This window comes from Daucus carota, chromosome 4 (assembly GCF_001625215.2).
Source record: "Daucus carota subsp. sativus chromosome 4, DH1 v3.0, whole genome shotgun sequence".
Lineage (NCBI taxonomy): Eukaryota > Viridiplantae > Streptophyta > Magnoliopsida > Apiales > Apiaceae > Daucus > Daucus carota.
The window spans coordinates 25,880,256-25,898,036 of NC_030384.2; the positions used below are offsets into that span (position 1 = coordinate 25,880,256).

Consider the following 17,781-nt stretch of genomic DNA (forward strand, 5'->3'; position numbering starts at 1 on the left):
AAGAGAGCACTTTGGGTGAAAAACAAAACTTGTGGGATACTACTTATTTATAAATCTAGTAAGTTTATTAATCATAATATGGTTACGTAGTGAAGAACTTTTCATTTTTAGATACACAGAGTTTATGCAGGGAACTTTGTTACTGTAGGAGCCTACAATAGAACCTGGAAAATGGTCTGATATCAGAGAACATTGAATAAACTTGAGACACAAATATACTTCACCGAAGCCAAAAAAAAAAAAAAAAGATTCCCAAGGAGTCACCCTATTGCACTCCAGTGTGAATATTAATATACTGTCCTTCACTTAGAGTACCTTGATGGTGTGCATAAGTAGTTCAGCGCTATCTGAAAATTAGGATCATACTTTGCCATTTTTTAGATTGTAAAATATGAAAGTTTAGTTTTACAGTATCATGATAATGATGAATGATGTTAAAATAATAACTTCTAAATATTAGCAGAATATAATAGTTAGAACAGATCAAATCCGAAAAACAGGTCTGGAGTAAGTCCTTAAACAACTTAGTGCTATCCCTTATGCAATCTTAAACAGTTTGGATTAAGTGAATAATGCTAATGGTAGTTTGCGACCATTACTTCTGTCCTCTATAGTTGTGTTATGTTTTAATATTAACCATAGTAGGGAAACCAAAAGAGCCCTATGTTAAAGGCATGATAGTGTTTCTGAATCAGAATGCTAGCAACTCTGATTCTGCCAGCCCATTAGTAGTCCTCCTTAGCAGCTTCAAGCCACAACTTCATTTATGAAAGGGCAATAAAAATATATACATAAATTTAAATATGTAGCGGTGAAGCCAAAGACACCTGATTACTCGATATGTAGAGTTGGATTTGGTTTAGGTCAGGCGCTGGGTGGACACATGGGGCGACATCGACCAGAAATGGTGGCTAATTCAGGTTCTAGTAAGAGTACTGCAAGTGGTGCTACTACTATTAGTCATGAAATGTTTAAGTCGATGCTAATTTTTAAGAAAAGTAGTAGTAGTTGTAAAGAATTTGATTTGGATCTCAATTTGATGCCAGAAGATAATTATCTCAAGTTGAAACAGTAGATACCTTGAATTCTCTCTCTCATATGGATCATCTCTATTTTCTTTTTTTAGCTTCAGTTTTAGTAGGAAACAGATTCTTTCACTTATTCTAATATCTGGTTGCTGAGACTTGTAAAATTGGTTTCGTCATTCTAATTGATTGTTCTAGTCAAGTACAAAAACATGTATTCCGTAAAATAATTACATCTTTTTAGGAAAGATATATTTATAACAATAATCTGTACAAAAGGAGCACTTTCGTTTCAAGTTTTATAATCCTGAGCCTACAGTTGCTTAAGAAATTTTATCATTAATCAACCAATTTTCTCCCCAACTTGTATATATCTTCTTCTCATCTCTTTCATTTTAGGCTTTTAGCTGCCCATATTTTGCATCTAGCTTACCACATTGACATGAGTCATAAGATGCCTATGCATTACTTTTAAACTTTTCTAAAATGTTTAACAGCTTCTTGTGCTACACATCTGAGAATGTCAAATGCAGACAATATAAAAGTCTACTGGTTTCCAACGCATACTTGAATGATATTTTTAAATAAAATTCATCTGAAAGAGCTGGGAGTGAACTAGATTGCAGCAAAGTTATAATCCCTGATGGAACAGCTGGCAACTCTGCCATTCTCAAGTAGTCCAGGTTCTTTGTAGCTTTAAAGCTGAACTTTGTTTAAAATATCGCGGCTTCTGCACATGCCTTGAAGTGGCTCAAGTTTAGGCATGGTAAGTCCTCTTCCTTCGGCCAAGTCAATCTCCTTCTCGCTAATTCTCTCCCACTCAAAACATTGAATTAACGAAGCTAAAGTCAAGCCTACTACACGATGAGCCAGTCCAGCTCCAGGGCAAGACCTTCTGCCCATACCGAATGGCATCAACTTGTATGCCTCAGATACTCCACTTCCAAACCTCTCTGGCTTAAAACTTAATGGATCATCCCACACCTTTTCATCCCTATGAATGGACCATGCATTAACCAATACGATTGTGCCTCGTGGCACATCATACCCCTCGATGACACAATCAGCTGATGACTTATGTGGCACTAACAATGGTGCTGCAGGAAATAATCGGAAAGTCTCAGAAATAATGTTTTGTAGATAAGGCAATTTAGATAAATCTGATTCCTCCACCAAACGGTCATGTCCAAGAACAGTGTCTATTTCGTCTCTAGCTTTTCTTAACACGTCAGGATTATTGAGCAAAAGCGACATGGCCCATTCAATTGTCACTGCTGATGTGTCAGTTCCAGCAAGTATCATAACCTGCATCAATAATTATCCCTTTGATCAGAACTAACAATTAATATAACCACTTTATAATATCTTTTCATTCGAATTTGCCATTATATTACTAGTTATATTACTAGTAAGCGATACTTACTGTCATTAGGCCCTTGATGATGGAATCAGAGTAGTAATCAGGTTCGGATTTCTGCAGTGACAGCAAATGGTCTACCATGGAATTCCTACTTTGATCACGACGGTTCTTATCGATGATATCTTCTAGAATCTTGTCCCTTTTCTTACTCAGAGCGTCTACACCTTTCTCGTACCCACCATAGTCAATCCACCTTAATAGTGGCACAAAGTCTGCAGCATGTGAGGCCCCTCCTTGCGAAAGCACCTTCAATATGATTTCCCTTGCATACCTTGTTTCTGCTTGATTATCCACATCCTCGCCAAAGTACTTTTCTCCTCCAATCATTCTCGTTATGATATTGAATGACAACTCCGTCAAGTTAGCTTTTATCTCCACTCTTGCAAACTCATTTTGTGAGTTTTTTGACAATCTTCGTAGAAGTTGGTTGACTTCATCACGACGAATAGGCAGAAACGTATTGAGTCGAGTGGTTGAAAATATTTCTAGTGTAGCAAGCTTCCGGAGATTTCTCCAGTGGTCACCATAAGAGGACTGGACCATAGTTGTGTGGTTGTAGCCTATGTGCTTTCCCATTATTAGCCGAGGGCGGTTTGCTAGAATTATGTCATTTTTAGTAAAACATTCTTCCGCAGCAGAAGAAGATGACACAACAACTACAAGGCGTGATCCAAAATGGAGAGAAAAAATCGGACCCAGCTTTTTAGAGAGGCCATCGAAGGTTCTATGTAGTAAGGGTTTGCCTTTGAGGAGGTAGAGGTGGCCTAATAATGGAAATTTTGGCTTTGGGCTCGGTGGTAGACGACGTGTTTTGGACTTGAATTGAGATCTTATTCCTAGAATAATGAAAACAAGGGGGAGAATTGCATATAATAAAAGCTGCAAATTTGCTTCCATGATATCTGTGGGAGTGAGCTTGGACAATGAAAGTTTTGTTTGAGATTTGAATAGAAAATAACTTTACATATGCACCTATTTATACATATCCACATAAATTAAAGTTGAGACAAGGAGTCAAGAATGAGTGGTAAGAGCTTAGGTGAGCTGCTGATAGTATGGCCTGATATTTTAATGATAAGTTTGAAAATTATTAGGAAGGTTTGGTCATTGCACATGTGTCGGAAACACCCTGTAGAATCTTGTGACGCATGCAATGACAAGTTACACCCTTTGTGTTTTTCATACTTACTTATTGCAGAACTTGTCATTTGTTGGCATTGAAACTAGTAATTTTTCTCAGAGTGGTTGATCAGTTGCCAGAATAATGTCGGCGTAATGAAATTGCCCTGTGTTTCAAGTACGTCGAGTCAGGAACTGATATTTCGCACGGTCTAGTTAAGAATGCCAGAAAATTTAATATGTTTGACGTCGAGGCTCAAGTTCAGTTCAAAACTAAAATAAAAAATATTGCAGCAAAACTGGATAAGCGCATTACATCTCCCTCTATGTTACCTTACAGTTGATTAATACCAGTTAGATGCAGTTACAGCATAATTTGAAGAATGGGTTAGATGCAATTTATAACGGTTGAGCCACAGAGGGAGTGCTTCTAGGGAGGCTTGTTCTGCTCTCCATGTTTGATGCTTTCATGTTTAAAGCCTCTCACTCACTGCAAAGGCTCCTTTTTTGGAATATTTTGTTAAATACTCTTATTTATCAAGGAAATAGACCATAGGTTTTAGATGTTTCGAAAAATCATAATAGTGAACAATGCTCCCTCTTTTAGAATATTGGATAGACGACAAATAAATACACGAACGTTGAATTGACAATGTTATGTGTTACCATCTCATTCATATGTTGTTCTTTTGTCATCCCCGGATGCATCATTTGATTTATGAGGTTGCTTGGCCTAAGGGTGCCCCCAGATGATTAAGCATATTTTCCTAAATGCAGGGGCTGGATCAATTTTTTATACTGTAATTTGTTTTAACTTGAGGAAAACTCCCTAAGAGCACCCTCAGGTCCAGTTATTTCTTGTCTTTAATAAAATTGTTGTTCTGCATGTTAAAACTAAACATTCATTTCAAAGGTAGGTGAAAAAGATATTGAAGCACTTGAGTAGTTATTTATTAAAATTTCAAATATAGGAGGGGGAGAATTAATGCATCCAGAAACTCTGTTAGGCCATGACTAGTCCTCCTTTGCAGCTTCACAACAGAGCTTTGTTTATTATAGGGTAGGCCTTGAACATGGCTTCAAGTGGCTCGATTTTTTGTATCATAAGCCCTGTTCCTTGAGATAAATCAATTTCCTTGTCGCCACTTCTCTCCCAATCTCAGTATACGCATAGCCAGTGTAAGTCCAGGACAAGCCCCTCGACCCATTCTAAATGGTATCAACTTGTAGTCTTGTATGCATAGCATAAAATTCTTCTGTCTCAAACCTCTCCAGCTTAAAGCTCATAGGATCATCCCCCATCTTTTCATTCTTATGAATGGAGCACACAATAAACAGTACGATTCAGCACCTTTAGGCACATCATATCCCTAGGCCGACGACACAATCAGCTGATACCTTGCGTGGCAGGCACTAGCAAAGGTGCTGCAGAAAACAACCGAAAACTCTCTGAAATGATATACCCTCGGAAGATACATTTCCCACTCAGTTGTCACTGATGACGTGTCTGTTCCAACAGGTCTTAACACATGCACCAATATAGCTTAATAAGCTCGGTTAATGAAAATCGGAACTTCAAATTTATGTGTTTATGTTTGAATTAGCGATGTGTGACATGGAATGGAAATCCCAATCCCACCTAGAGGAGCTTCTTTCGTTCCTATACCCTTTATTTCATTTTCAGATGCTCATTCTCACTCACAATCCAAACTAGCCTGGTTAAGCTCCAAAAGGCCCTTGATGAATGATGATTGAAGCGGAGGAGTCATGAAATGCATGTTGCACTAGTTGAAAACTTAATTCCATGATTATCTTGAGATAAACTACTAGGCAGATGAAAAAAGAATGGACCACTCCTCAAATAGCAATCATAATTAAGATAAAAATTTAAAGTTTTTAACAAGCACTCGTTTCGTTTAATCTTAACTGTTAACTCAAAGATCAAACATTACTAAAAATCGCTGATTTATGATGGTGACTTGCCAGATTCACTTTTCTCCCACAAATCACTGCATGATACAAATTCATGATAGTACTAAGGTTAAAAAGCAGCAATTTCACTATCATAAATTAATAATCATAACACATGTCCATAATAGTAAAGTAAATGTATTTTCCACACTAATTTTTTATTAATAGAGCTATTTTTAGGATTTAGTATATGAATATGCTCCAAATTATGTATGTGGCTAAGAATACAATTAGAGTTGGGCTCAGTGGAGGACGATTGTTTTGGAGTATTTGAAGACCAAAGTAAACTGCCATTGGATTATAAAAGTAATGAACGGCTAAGATTGTTTAGTGAACAAAACAGTTTTTTAGTTTTATATTGTTTCGTATAGATACGCTCAGAAAAAACGTATATCAGTTCATCATTTATCGATGGAAAAGTATTGTTCCGCATATTCTCTGAAAATATTATCAGTTACCGATCATGTGTTGTCCTTTAAAGTGGAAGGAAATTGCAGAACAATCATCATGTTCATCGGTTTCTAGGATTAAAAAACTGCAACACCGTCATATTGTTGTTCATCATTGTTTGTCATGTTTAGAGACAATTTACAGAACTAAACTACTGTTTGTACCCAGATTTTACAGGCGTCAGGACACGACGGGAACTGCACTGACACGACGGGAAGTACTGACGACATGACGCGTGCGGACATATAAGGAACAAATAATGCTGATGGATAGAGGTTGACTCCTACAATCAAGGGACGACTGCAGAATCATTCAACTTGTTATCCAACTTGTCCTGAAAAATAGGAGATAAGGTTGGTAACAACCTTATCACTTTCCTATACTTATGCAACCCACCTTCCTATAAAATAGCCCACGGTTGAAGCCTAAGATCAGCTATAAATACCACAAGAAAATGAAATAAACACAAGTCATCTTCATCTACATCTACTCAAGCACACTTATCATCTGCACACCTTCACATCTTCACTTTTCTTACGTATAAACCTAAAGCCCAGGCCCAAGATGTATAAAACCACATTATATATACTATACTTATCTCCAACATATCGGATAACTACAATACACCCACCATAGCTTCTTCATCATCTATAAACCGAGCCCTACATCTTCATCTCCTTCAAGTCTTCATGCCGACGGGTACACACGCTGCCGCCGACGGGAACATTTTCTGATGACGACGACTGCTGTCTTTTGTACTTGTATCATGTATTTCTCATACTTGTAAGCTGATGTTACATCATTATAGTGAATGTTTGGCTGGGTCATTCCCACCCGCGGTTTTTAACCTTTTACAAGGGGTTTTCCGCGTCACCAAAATTGTTTGTGTTCTTGTCTTTTATTTTCTTTTCGATACTTGTCCATTCGATCTTCTAAATATTCATACGTAAAACACTTACTCCATTGTTATAGAAATTAAATAGGCTTGGCTTTTAACCCTGCAAATTTTTGGTAAAAACAACTACCACGCCCATAACCTACTGCCAACCATTTCATTATATTTCCTCTAATTTTGACAAACCTGATGTGACTTCACGAGTAATCACATGTCGAATTGATTTGAACAAATAAAAATATCAAATGTAGAAGTGAATGTTGGATTTTCATGAACCATAGAATGGCAGAATAATGATCGTTGATGATCATGTCGTCGACAAATAAGCACCGTGCATGACTGAACCCCTTATTTTCAATCCACTTGTAACTGCATATTAAAGTAATAATTAACGTATAAATATACTGTATACGTGAATGTATATCTGTTAATAATATTAAGAAAATAAAAAAAAAGTTTAAATGGTAATCGTTAGATTAAACATAATAAATGGACAACATTTGGTCTCCAATACTTCAAGGTATTTTGTGAATAATCATCAAAATAAAAATATAGCTGTGAATATAACAATTTTTGATATATTATTATCATTATTATTATTATTACTACTATTATTATTATTATTATTGAGGAACAAGTACTACATTTTAAAGTTATCTTTTTTATAAATAAGGAAAACGATTTGTACAATAATTTGCAAGTTTCAAAATTAAACATCTTGGACACGTGTACGAGCAAAATGAACATACACATTATTGTATATTTTTATTTGTATAAGCAGAGCAACAATCCTGTGCATCTCATCCACACCCTTTCCTCCACCGACTTGGCCGGAGATTTTTTCGTCAACGGAGGTATCACACATCCCCCGTATATGTACACATACGTTACATCACTGTTAGGGTTAGATGTTGAATAATTAATCTCTTTTTTCTGGTGAATTTAAATTTCAGTTAAATTGACTTTGTTAATCAGTTATTGCTATGTACTGATGAAATTGTTTGATTTTATAGAGTTTGAGTATATGAATGCTTGATTGCTTATTGGATGAAGTAGAGGGCTTCAAAATGGTACTCTCACTGTCCCTTTCTACTTGTTTTGTGTTTCGAATTTCGAGATGTTGTGCATTATGTACTGCTGAATTCTATTTTGTTAATTATTGTTGGAGTGGATGATAGTGTTCTGTTGTGGTTGTTGTGAAGATTTATTTGTGGTGGGCGGCGGTGTTGGGGGTTTTATGTCGTTTTGTGGCGGAGTGAAACTTGGGTTTGATAGGCGCGAAAAGATTGCGTTGGATAGTGTTGTAATGAATGACTGTGTATCGGTCATTTGAAAGTAGGTGAAAAATAAAAGGATGGGATAATGAGAAATAAGCATCATGGAAAAACAGATAAGTAGCTTTTGGGGTAACGTTTAAGCAGATGGTAGGTTTTACGTGAAGAGTTTCAATTTATACTTGAAGTAAAAACACAAGGAACAGATTGAAGTTCAGTTAACTTGCGTTGTGTCGCCCTCAATATCTCTGTTAGATTCAACTTATGGACTACTTCTAGATCAACAGGAACCATCCAATTTCTTTTGTCTTCCCCCTGTTAGTTTAATCTATACGTGTCCCTTCTGTAAAACAGAATTGTACTGTATACAAGCAATAAGAAGTCACGTAATTTAGTACCCCAACATGTTCGGTTTGAATCCGTCACTGCTGTTTTCTTTTATTCATTAGAATTTTTTGTCTTATAGTGCTATCTCTTTTTATGATGCTAGATTTTCAACACATTTCTTGCTTATTGGTTTGAGGACATTTTTCTGTAGCGAATTGTTTTATTGGAAAATATTACCGAATTTTAAAATATGATGACACCCATCTATTATATTTCTATTAGTAAATTAATTTTTATAACAACTTAGGAGTTTGGCTATTGACATGAGCATTTTTAAAAATTAATACATAAATAAATCTTGGGTCCGGATCCTAAAAAGCGATTGTTGCCAGCATATTACCAGTGTTTTTTTCCCGCTGGGAGGCATCAAACCTACATTTTTTATGTGAATGCAAGGGGCTTTAGTGTCTACCACTGGAAAATTGACCCATTTTAGGGTTTCCGCGTGCCGTCAATAAAAAGCGCTAGTATTATGTTGCTAACAATTGTTGTTCTGGACCAGCTGCCATATATATACATACATATCAGCTTCCATATATGTGTGTGTGTGTCTGTCTCTGTGTGTGTGTGTGTGTGTCTGTGTGTGTGTGTATAGTCTAAGAGAGCAACAAATAATTGCCTTGTCTTCTTTGGTAGGTGTCCCTTAGTCGTAAGCCTTTTTTGTTTGCTATATATTTCATCTTGTTTGAGAAAACGTTCCAATGCATTCTGTACAATTTAAATATTGTTCCTCAACATTCTGAAGTCTAGGACATGTTAGGTATAAATTAATAAATTATAATCTGTAAATAATAAGAGCCTTCTAAAATGAGTAATGACCATGGCTCTGCTGATAAGCTTTGTTTGTAGTGGAACTAGTAATGTGCTTAAGCTGTATCTTATATTAAAGCTTATAGGCAAAGCTAAACAGAAATCAAGCACTTTAGTTTGTAAATTTCGAACTATGGTCTTCACCGTGAATGAACCTAGTTAAATTGAGTTTCTGATAGAGAGGCTTAAATATGATACAAGCTTTAATTAAGCAAGCTTGGTCGAACTCTTATCCCTAAATGGACACAGCTGTCGCATAATAGCAAAATGACCCGCACTTTGATACCAAAATGGAAATATATCTCTGTTTAAGTTTAAGCTTGTTAGAGAGAACTGAGCCAAATCCGGTTATTTTAGCTCGAGCCGAAGCATGTTTGCGATGTATTTCGGTTCATTTATAGATTTATAAGGGTTTTCAAGGAAACATTCTGATCTTGACTTTCATGAGACAAACTCAAAGTTGAGTTATTTGTAAACAAGTTGACCTGGACCTAAAACTTAAACAGTCAAATTTTGGTGTTCAAGAGCATTAGCAATCAAACTCAAGATAATCCTAGCTTATCAAGTTCATGTTCGCTTGCGAAGTGCTCAATTTATCGACAGCTCTAATCTTTTTAGTGATGTAGTCTAAACCATGTTAGATGTGGTAATGGACATTGTTGTTGTATCATTGAACAAACATCAATGGTAAGTAAATGAGTAGAAACCTCTCTTGAATTAATATGAGCATTTTGTATTAGTTGAAATTTAAGCTGGTCAACCAACACAGCATTTATGTTGCATTAAAACATTCCATATTGTAGATGCTGGCATTTTTGAGGTTTATCCAAGTTAAATTGGCATTACATAGCAAAATGGCTTCCGTCAACAGTCCGCTGTTTTTTTAGGACGGTATTTAAATAAAAGAATTGAATACTTGTGTGTCAAAGTGAGAAGATTTGAATTCTTCCAACTGACTATGCAATAGGCCTGTTTAGAGTCTGAAAAGCAAAAATGAAAAATTAGCTCTAATTTGATGGTCGGTTTTTTATTGTGAACGTAGTGATGTGTTCTCACGTGCATGGCTGTCATGTCAACAAGTTGAGGCGAGTTAATTGATCTTCGGCTAGGCGACTGATCACTAGTCTTTATTATTATAATTATAAATAATTATAAATTATAAATAATATATTATGTAATATTCATATTTAAGACTATGATGTTTTATTTCAGAATTCACGGACGAGGACTTGAAAATTGTGCATACTAAATAAGAAAAAAGGAAGCAATGTACTTGTGAATTGTGATTATGTAACAACTAATGATAAACAAACTAACAATAATTTTGAAATGATAAAGTCTAATTTATAATGAAACATGAAGTTGTAGAACATGATCATTAATCATTATGAACATAAATCAATGCTGTTTCAATTAAAAAATATAGTATATTGCAGAAACAGTGCAATATAACTGCAGAAATGGAGCAGAATTGCAGAAAATTAGTGCAGTTCAACTGCAGAAACATAGCAAAATTGCAGAGAAACAGTGCAGAATGAAACTGCCACTGCCACTGGACTGCAGAATGAATCTTGGCAGTCTGCAATTTTGCATAACGTAATTAAAAATAAACTTTAATAAACATAAGTAACATCTAGATTCTACATATCGTCATAGAGATGCTGCGGTCGTTGGAAGCTGTGTCTTAATTCTAGGGTTCTTATTAAAAAAGGTGAATATTCACCAGGTTTTGATTGGGTTATAACTTATAAACTAGTCAGCTCAACTAGTTGGTTTGACTGGTCTACTAGTCTTTCAGTAGACCAAACCACTGACTTCAGGTAGTTGTTTAAACAAGTCAATGGCTTAGTACCGGTCAGTCAAGTAGTAGTCGACTAGTCGACCGACTCAACAACAATACTTTTGTGTGGTTTCTTGTCTGTAAGCTCTTATTACACGCTTTTCCCTAAAGTTGGTTGTTTATAATTTTGCCTTCAAAAAATACACATCCCTGGGTCAATGTTATTATATTTCCATGTTGAAATCTCTTTCCTGTAATATATGCACCCATCTATATCTGACTTCTCTAATCTGTTACATAATTGGTCTGACCTTGATGTGGATATATTTTATACTTCAAAATAGCAAAATTCTTTTTCCTTGGCTCTACATATTTGGTCTGATCTTCATGTGAAATACTTTGAGAATGACATGTTTTTTACTTCTGTTGATCAGTTGTATGCCGCTGTTATAGTATAGCTTTATCACAGCCGCATCTTGAGTGCCTGATAGAAGTGGGAACTGGCTAATACTAATTTCCTTTATGATTTGTGTATTATAACCTTGATTCACACAAGTTTTATGAATTTTGATTTTTCTACATCAAAAAACTGTTCGGCATGCATTTCTGTTGGATCTTATATAATTAAAACAGATCCTAAGGGGTTGAGCGTATTAGACTTGCATACATGTTCTATATTTACATGAATATGCACTTTACCAAAGTTGATATATGTACTTTTCGTTTCCATGATGATATATTAAATTGATTCATAATTAAACATACTGATGTATGAATTTCATTGTCAGTCTTTCCAAGAAAAAGGGTTTTGGATGGGAAAAAGTGGTGGACATCTTGATGCAGAAACATTATTCGGTAGTTCATCCACAAGTGAATCGAAACGTCCTCATCATTGGTTTGTGGATGCTGCTGAACAAGAGTTGTTTCCTAGCAAGAAGCAAGCAGTTGAAACTCCAAATAGCAAATTCACCTCAGAAATTCCTACTGGAAGTCTTCCTTGGGATACTGGAACTGGTTTTCATTCTTCACCTAATCAGTTCATTGATCGGCTATTTGGAAGTGAGACAAATAAGTCTGTAGGCTTCAGTGAAGGATATGTATCTCCTATTGCAAGAGAAAATTCCAACAATCAGTCCCCTGTCAGCTTGTCTATGACCTATGGTATTGAAGCCCCTAATTCCTGTCTCAGCTATGGTGGTATTCGTAAAGTGAAAGTTGACGAGGTTAAGGATTTAAATAGTATAGTTGAACAATCATTTGAACGTAGCGGTACATGCTCAGAACAGGTCTACAACCGGATGAATGAGAATAGTTTTATAACGATAGGACAGGCTTTTGACAAGGATGAATCTATTTCATCATTGGGTCAGGCGTACAAGGGAGAGGCGGATATTAGATCTATAGATTTGGTGTTTGGTAAGGATGATGACAATTCCATGGGACCTATTGATTACTCCTTCGACAAAGTGAATAACAATACCATATCTTTTGAGGTGTTTTCTGATGTATCTGATAATATGGCTAAACCAATAAACAGTTTCAACTTGCTACCCAATCCGTTGTCTGTTGAAACGTCAGATGCACCAGTAGAAAAGGCATTAGCTGCGCCAAATCCTTATCCATTGATGAATGCTTCTCAAGCTGGTAAACAGAGAATTCAGGTTATGGCCAAGACTAAGTCGGAGCCTAAACAAGGTAGGAAAGAAGCTCCAAACAGTTTTCCTTCAAATGTCAGAAGCCTGATAGCAACTGGTATGCTTGATGGTGTGCCAGTGAAGTATGTTGCTCTGTCACGAGAGGTAAATTCTGTTTTTTTCTGGTCAGCAATTTAATAGGAAAAATTGGGAACACAGAATATTAGCAAAGAAAAGAAAGGAAGATTTTTTTTTTTTTTGTTTTATGTGTTCTTTTTTCTTGCATTGTGACATGGGTGCAATGTCTTCATCTAATAGGAGCTTCGCGGAATTATTAAAGGTTCTGGTTACCTCTGTGGATGTCAGTCATGTAACTACTCAAAAGTAAGACTCTTTGATTTAAAGTTTTACTTCCAACTTGAGCCCAACTCTATAAGCCTGATATATTATTATACATTTGCAGGCACTCAATGCTTATGAGTTTGAACGTCATGCTGGTTGCAAAACAAAACACCCTAACAATCACATATACTTTGAAAATGGAAAGACTATATATCAAATAGTCCAGGAGCTGAGAAGCACTCCTGAAACTTTGTTGTTCGATGCAATCCAAACTGTAACTGGTTCACCCATCAATCAAAAAGCCTTCCGCACCTGGAAAGGTAAAATAACTTCTTTTTGCGACCACTACTTTTCATAGCACTAAAGATGTCACAGGTCACAATACCCCTCACAAACACATATCTGTCGTTTTTAACATCGTTCATCATCTTTTTTACCATTTTGTCTCTCTCATTTTCTATCATTTAGAATCATTTCAAGCGGCAACTCGTGAGCTCCAGCGTATTTATGGGAAGGAAGAATTGAATATCTAGGACTTGAAGTATCAGTAACTGTGATGGCTGTAAGAGCAACGGGAAAACAAGGTGCTGCAGCAGCATGCACACCAGCTCATAGTTTTTGTATATGCATGTAAATTCGGCATCTTTTACCAAATTTTGCTTTTTAATAGTCTTTATGGATGCTCTTTATATAAACTAGAGAAATGTTAACTGTTTTACTATGGTGAGTTCATAAAAGGCTAATGGAGGCAATTTTTGTCTACATGGAGAATTATGTCTCCCATGTGGGGTTTTACTTGTACATTAAAGAGCTTCATAGATAATAGTATCTTTTTACAGTTGATGCAGCAAAATCTGGCATAAATGTTTTTCTTGCTATATTTGACCTCTGTTCGGCATTGTTAATGGAGCTCATCTTATAGCACAGGGAGATGAACACCTCCGTATCTCTAGGCCAGAAAATGTATTCATCATTCATAAATTTTCGTGCGTATGAGATGTTCTTGTAACATTTTTGATATGTGGCTATTATATCGAAAGTGGGGCACTATTTCTGTATATTGTATGTTTTGTTTGGCTGGGGTGGATGTGAATTAGAACTTAGTTGAATGTTTAGTAATTTCATTATTTCGATAATCCTATTTCTATCATTCTTAACTATGAGCTCAAACCTTCCACTTTATGATGGAATATTCCATTCCTTATCAATACTTATTACCTATCCAAATCTCATATACAAAATTTGCATCCACTTGATTTTTTTATCAAATCCTTCCTTTCGCTCTCTATTTTTTTTTTTTGTTTACACTCAACTCATTTCATTCATTCCAATCAAACGCAACATCACGGTCAACATGAAGTGTAAATAGCTAAAATTGCCTTTAGGCAATGTCATCATTATAGTTACATGTGTTCACTGCCATGAGATTGGGAATCTTTCGATTGAAGATATGGAAGTCAATATCGAAGTCAACAGCCAAGCTGAAGGTCTGAAGAAGATAACAAAATGTCAGAATAACATGAGAGGGCCACAGAACTCCATATTCAACTGGGCAAGCACTTGTACTTCGGCAGCTTTTTCACATTATGTAAATTAACTAGATTTTCAATTGGCCATTGTTGATCTGTGGCTGATCTTTGATAGAAGCAATAGGAAAAACCACAAAGCTGGAGCCTTTAAGGATATACTTGAAGACTCAGTATATCCTGCGACATATCCAGTATATAAAATATTATATAAAGGAGTGAGCAAAGATTTTCTAAATGGGAAGAGAAATTGCACCAGAATTGCTTTCTTCTTAGCTAGCATACGTGCTCTCTTAGCTCTGCTCTACTGAGTTTTGTTTGGTTATATTTTCTAACTCTAACCTAGTGATCCATGTCAATGCTTGAATAGGTCGGATTAGGGTGTTGGTCCTCAACTATAACTATATCCATCATTAATGCTCTAAATATCGGATTCGGTGATGATCCTCACTATAATTATATCCATCATTAATGTCTTAAATATCTGGATTCGGAAAATTGCCCTCAAACATCATTTATTAACGTTATATCGTGTAACGCGCTACATCATATAGCGTTCTGTTAGGTTAACCTAACAAAACGCTAGTTTATGTAACGTCATGTTACAATTAACACTAGTTTATGTAACATTATCATAAGTTAATCTAACATAACGCTACATCATGTAGCGTCTAAATAGATTAACTCTAATAGACGCTACATCGTGTAGCGGTATGCTGGGTTTAAGCATAGATTTAGAATTCAGACGTACATATTAAATCATTTAATTAGGTTGGCCAGTCAAATGATGATAATTAAGCTTCGATGTATATAGACGTTTTCACCAGATTCTTTGTTAGCGATCTGAACTTATGAGGGATCTATATAAACTAATTCATTAAAAAGAAAAAAAAAAGTAAAATATTATGAGGTTGGACTAAAATTAACAGCTAAGGTGCCAAAATGTTAGCTAAAAATGATCGATTAAATTGAGATCACAAGCCATTACGTAAAAGTTTTTAAACTAGTAAAACATTTTGTTTTAATAGTACTCGCTCTAATGATTGGTTATATTTTAAGAATGATAAGTTATTATTATTGCAAATTGTTATTATCTTAACATGATAATAAATGCTTTAAGTCTCTGAAAATTGGTGAAATAAGTCAATATTATGAGGTAGACTAAAATTATATATAACATCAATATCTCACTGTATTAACTTTTTATATATAATTTCTATTATAATTTTAATTTATAATATTAAATATTTTTAATTTAGGATTCTAAGGAGTTCAAAATGCTATACTTCTATCAAAACATTAAACTTTGAGCAAAGTTAATAAGGTTGTCTATCGAGATGTTCAGTCTGTTTGGTAGAGTTTAAAATTGTAATTATGATTTAATGTGATAAGCTCGTAATTTAAAATATGTAAATTTGAATTAGTAATCATTTATGAGTTATTAAAATATAGTATTAAAATTTAAAGTGGTTTGGGATAACTAAAATAAAAGTTTTGAAAATTTAAATCATTCAAAAAAATAACTCAAACTAACTTCTGGTTTGGTTTTAAGTAGGGATGATAACGGGTCAGACTGGTTCGGGTTTCGTGAGATCCAAATCAGATCTATTATGTTTCGGTTCAGATTCAGATATTGAAAATGAATGTCCAAATTCGATCCGTCAAGTTTTTTCGGATTTCAGTTCGAGTTCGGGTATAATTCAGATCTTATAATGACAGTAATTAATTAAAGATAAATAAATTTATATTACTATAATAATATGATAGATAACACGTTTTTTTAATGTTAAGAATACAAAAATAATTAGCTAACGAAGGGTTGGTGCAGTGATTGAGATTTTGGCTTTTCTAGATATAGGTTCACTCGGCGTGTACGTGTGTTTAACTAAAAAAATAGTATTTTATATATGTGTGTAGTTCAATGTTAGCGTTGAATATATAAAATTTAATTACCAAATAATTATCCAACTTACCAGTTATAATTAGACCTGTCAATTGGTTCGTATTTTATACTTGCGTGTCGCGTACCTTTTCATGTCGATCGTGTACTCAAAAACCAAACACAAAACCGACCCATTTAGGGTTCATGTACTTTCGTGCCGTTCTCGTGCGTGTTTAATGTCGTTCTTGTGCGTATTTCGTGTAAAATTAAATATAAATATAAATAAATATATAAATTAATGTAAATATTAGATTTTTAGGTAAAAATTTTACGAAATTATATGAAATATATACATTTAAATCATTTATACTTACAATATTATAATCTATACATTATGTTAAAAGAAAATATACATATATCTATTATAAATATACGTATTTATAATTAAATATTAATATTTAACTGTAAATTATATTTATTTCGTGTCATTTACCTAAAGAGTGGACACAAAACCGACACTATATCTGAGTCGTGTAATTCGTGTTCGTGTATTTTCAGTGTCATGTATTCAAAATGCAAATAAAAAAATTAAATTTTCGTGTCGTATGAAAAATATATATATATAAGTCATATATATCAAATAATTAGATGTAATGGCTATTTATTTATTTAGTTATTTATGATATATATGTGTATGGTATTCGATTTGTTTTCGGATTCGGATCAACGGCTTTTGGGTTTCGGATCGAGTATCAGTTTGGTATACTTAAAATGCAAATCCAGATCCAAACTCTTTCGGATCTGGAAAAAAATCCGAATCGAGATCCAAATTCAAAAAATTGTGTTGGGAAAAATCCAAACAAATTAGAACTGATCTGATATCCGTCAGGTTGGATAAAATTATTATTATCCGAGTTTCAGGTCAGTTTCCAAGAAAAAAAAATTGAAATAAAATTCAAAAAAGTTTAAAACGTCCGACTTAAAGCCATACATTCGCGAGCGTTAATATAACAAAATACTCAGGCTTGAACTTTGAGACAATCACAAATGAAATAAGCAATCAATCGACTTAAAATTGGATAGCAGAAAAAACCGAAAGGGGCGTATCGGCTAGATTTAAAACGTCGACAACATGCAAAGTATGTAGATCCTGGCTGCTATTCAAGTGATGCAAGTAATTCAACTTGGTCAAAATGACAGACGAAAGATATGGTCACATACAAATAACATTATCTCTTCGCCGCTGTTGCGTTAATTTCTCAGACC

General features: G+C 34.7%; 2 protein-coding genes across 2 annotated transcripts; one reads left to right on the plus strand and one right to left on the minus strand.

The window, feature by feature from the left end:
• Positions 1–1,468: 1,468 nt before the first annotated feature.
• LOC108219248 (cytochrome P450 81Q32-like) lies at positions 1,469–3,512 on the minus strand. The gene is made up of 2 exons (XM_017392579.2): positions 2,449–3,512; positions 1,469–2,330 (listed from the first exon to the last, which is right to left on the minus strand). Exons 1-2 carry the CDS (start codon positions 3,340–3,342, stop codon positions 1,722–1,724), a joined length of 1,503 nt encoding a protein of 500 aa, XP_017248068.1. The 5' UTR covers positions 3,343–3,512; the 3' UTR covers positions 1,469–1,721.
• A 4,083-nt stretch (positions 3,513–7,595) lies between these two features.
• On the plus strand, positions 7,596–13,908 carry LOC108216025 (uncharacterized). The gene is made up of 6 exons (XM_017388678.2): positions 7,596–7,734; positions 7,894–7,950; positions 11,920–12,930; positions 13,084–13,149; positions 13,229–13,427; positions 13,576–13,908. The coding sequence occupies exons 2-6, from the start codon at positions 7,909–7,911 to the stop codon at positions 13,638–13,640; spliced, it is 1,383 nt and encodes a 460-aa protein (XP_017244167.1). The 5' UTR covers positions 7,596–7,734; positions 7,894–7,908; the 3' UTR covers positions 13,641–13,908.
• The last annotated feature ends 3,873 nt before the right edge of the window (positions 13,909–17,781 follow it).

Bases quoted from the DNA above. Each gene is read 5' to 3' on its own strand.
- LOC108219248 (XM_017392579.2), bottom strand. From the start codon at position 3,342: ATGGAAGCAAATTTGCAGCTTTTATTATATGCAATTCTCCCCCTTGTT. The intron at 2,331-2,448 runs GTAAGTATCGCT...TTATTGATGCAG, and splicing joins TCATCAAGGGCCTAATGACA to GTTATGATACTTGCTGGAAC.
- LOC108216025 (XM_017388678.2), top strand. From the start codon at position 7,909: ATGCTTGATTGCTTATTGGATGAAGTAGAGGGCTTCAAAATG. The intron at 7,951-11,919 runs GTACTCTCACTG...TTTCATTGTCAG, and splicing joins AAGTAGAGGGCTTCAAAATG to TCTTTCCAAGAAAAAGGGTT. The intron at 12,931-13,083 runs GTAAATTCTGTT...TTCATCTAATAG, and splicing joins ATGTTGCTCTGTCACGAGAG to GAGCTTCGCGGAATTATTAA.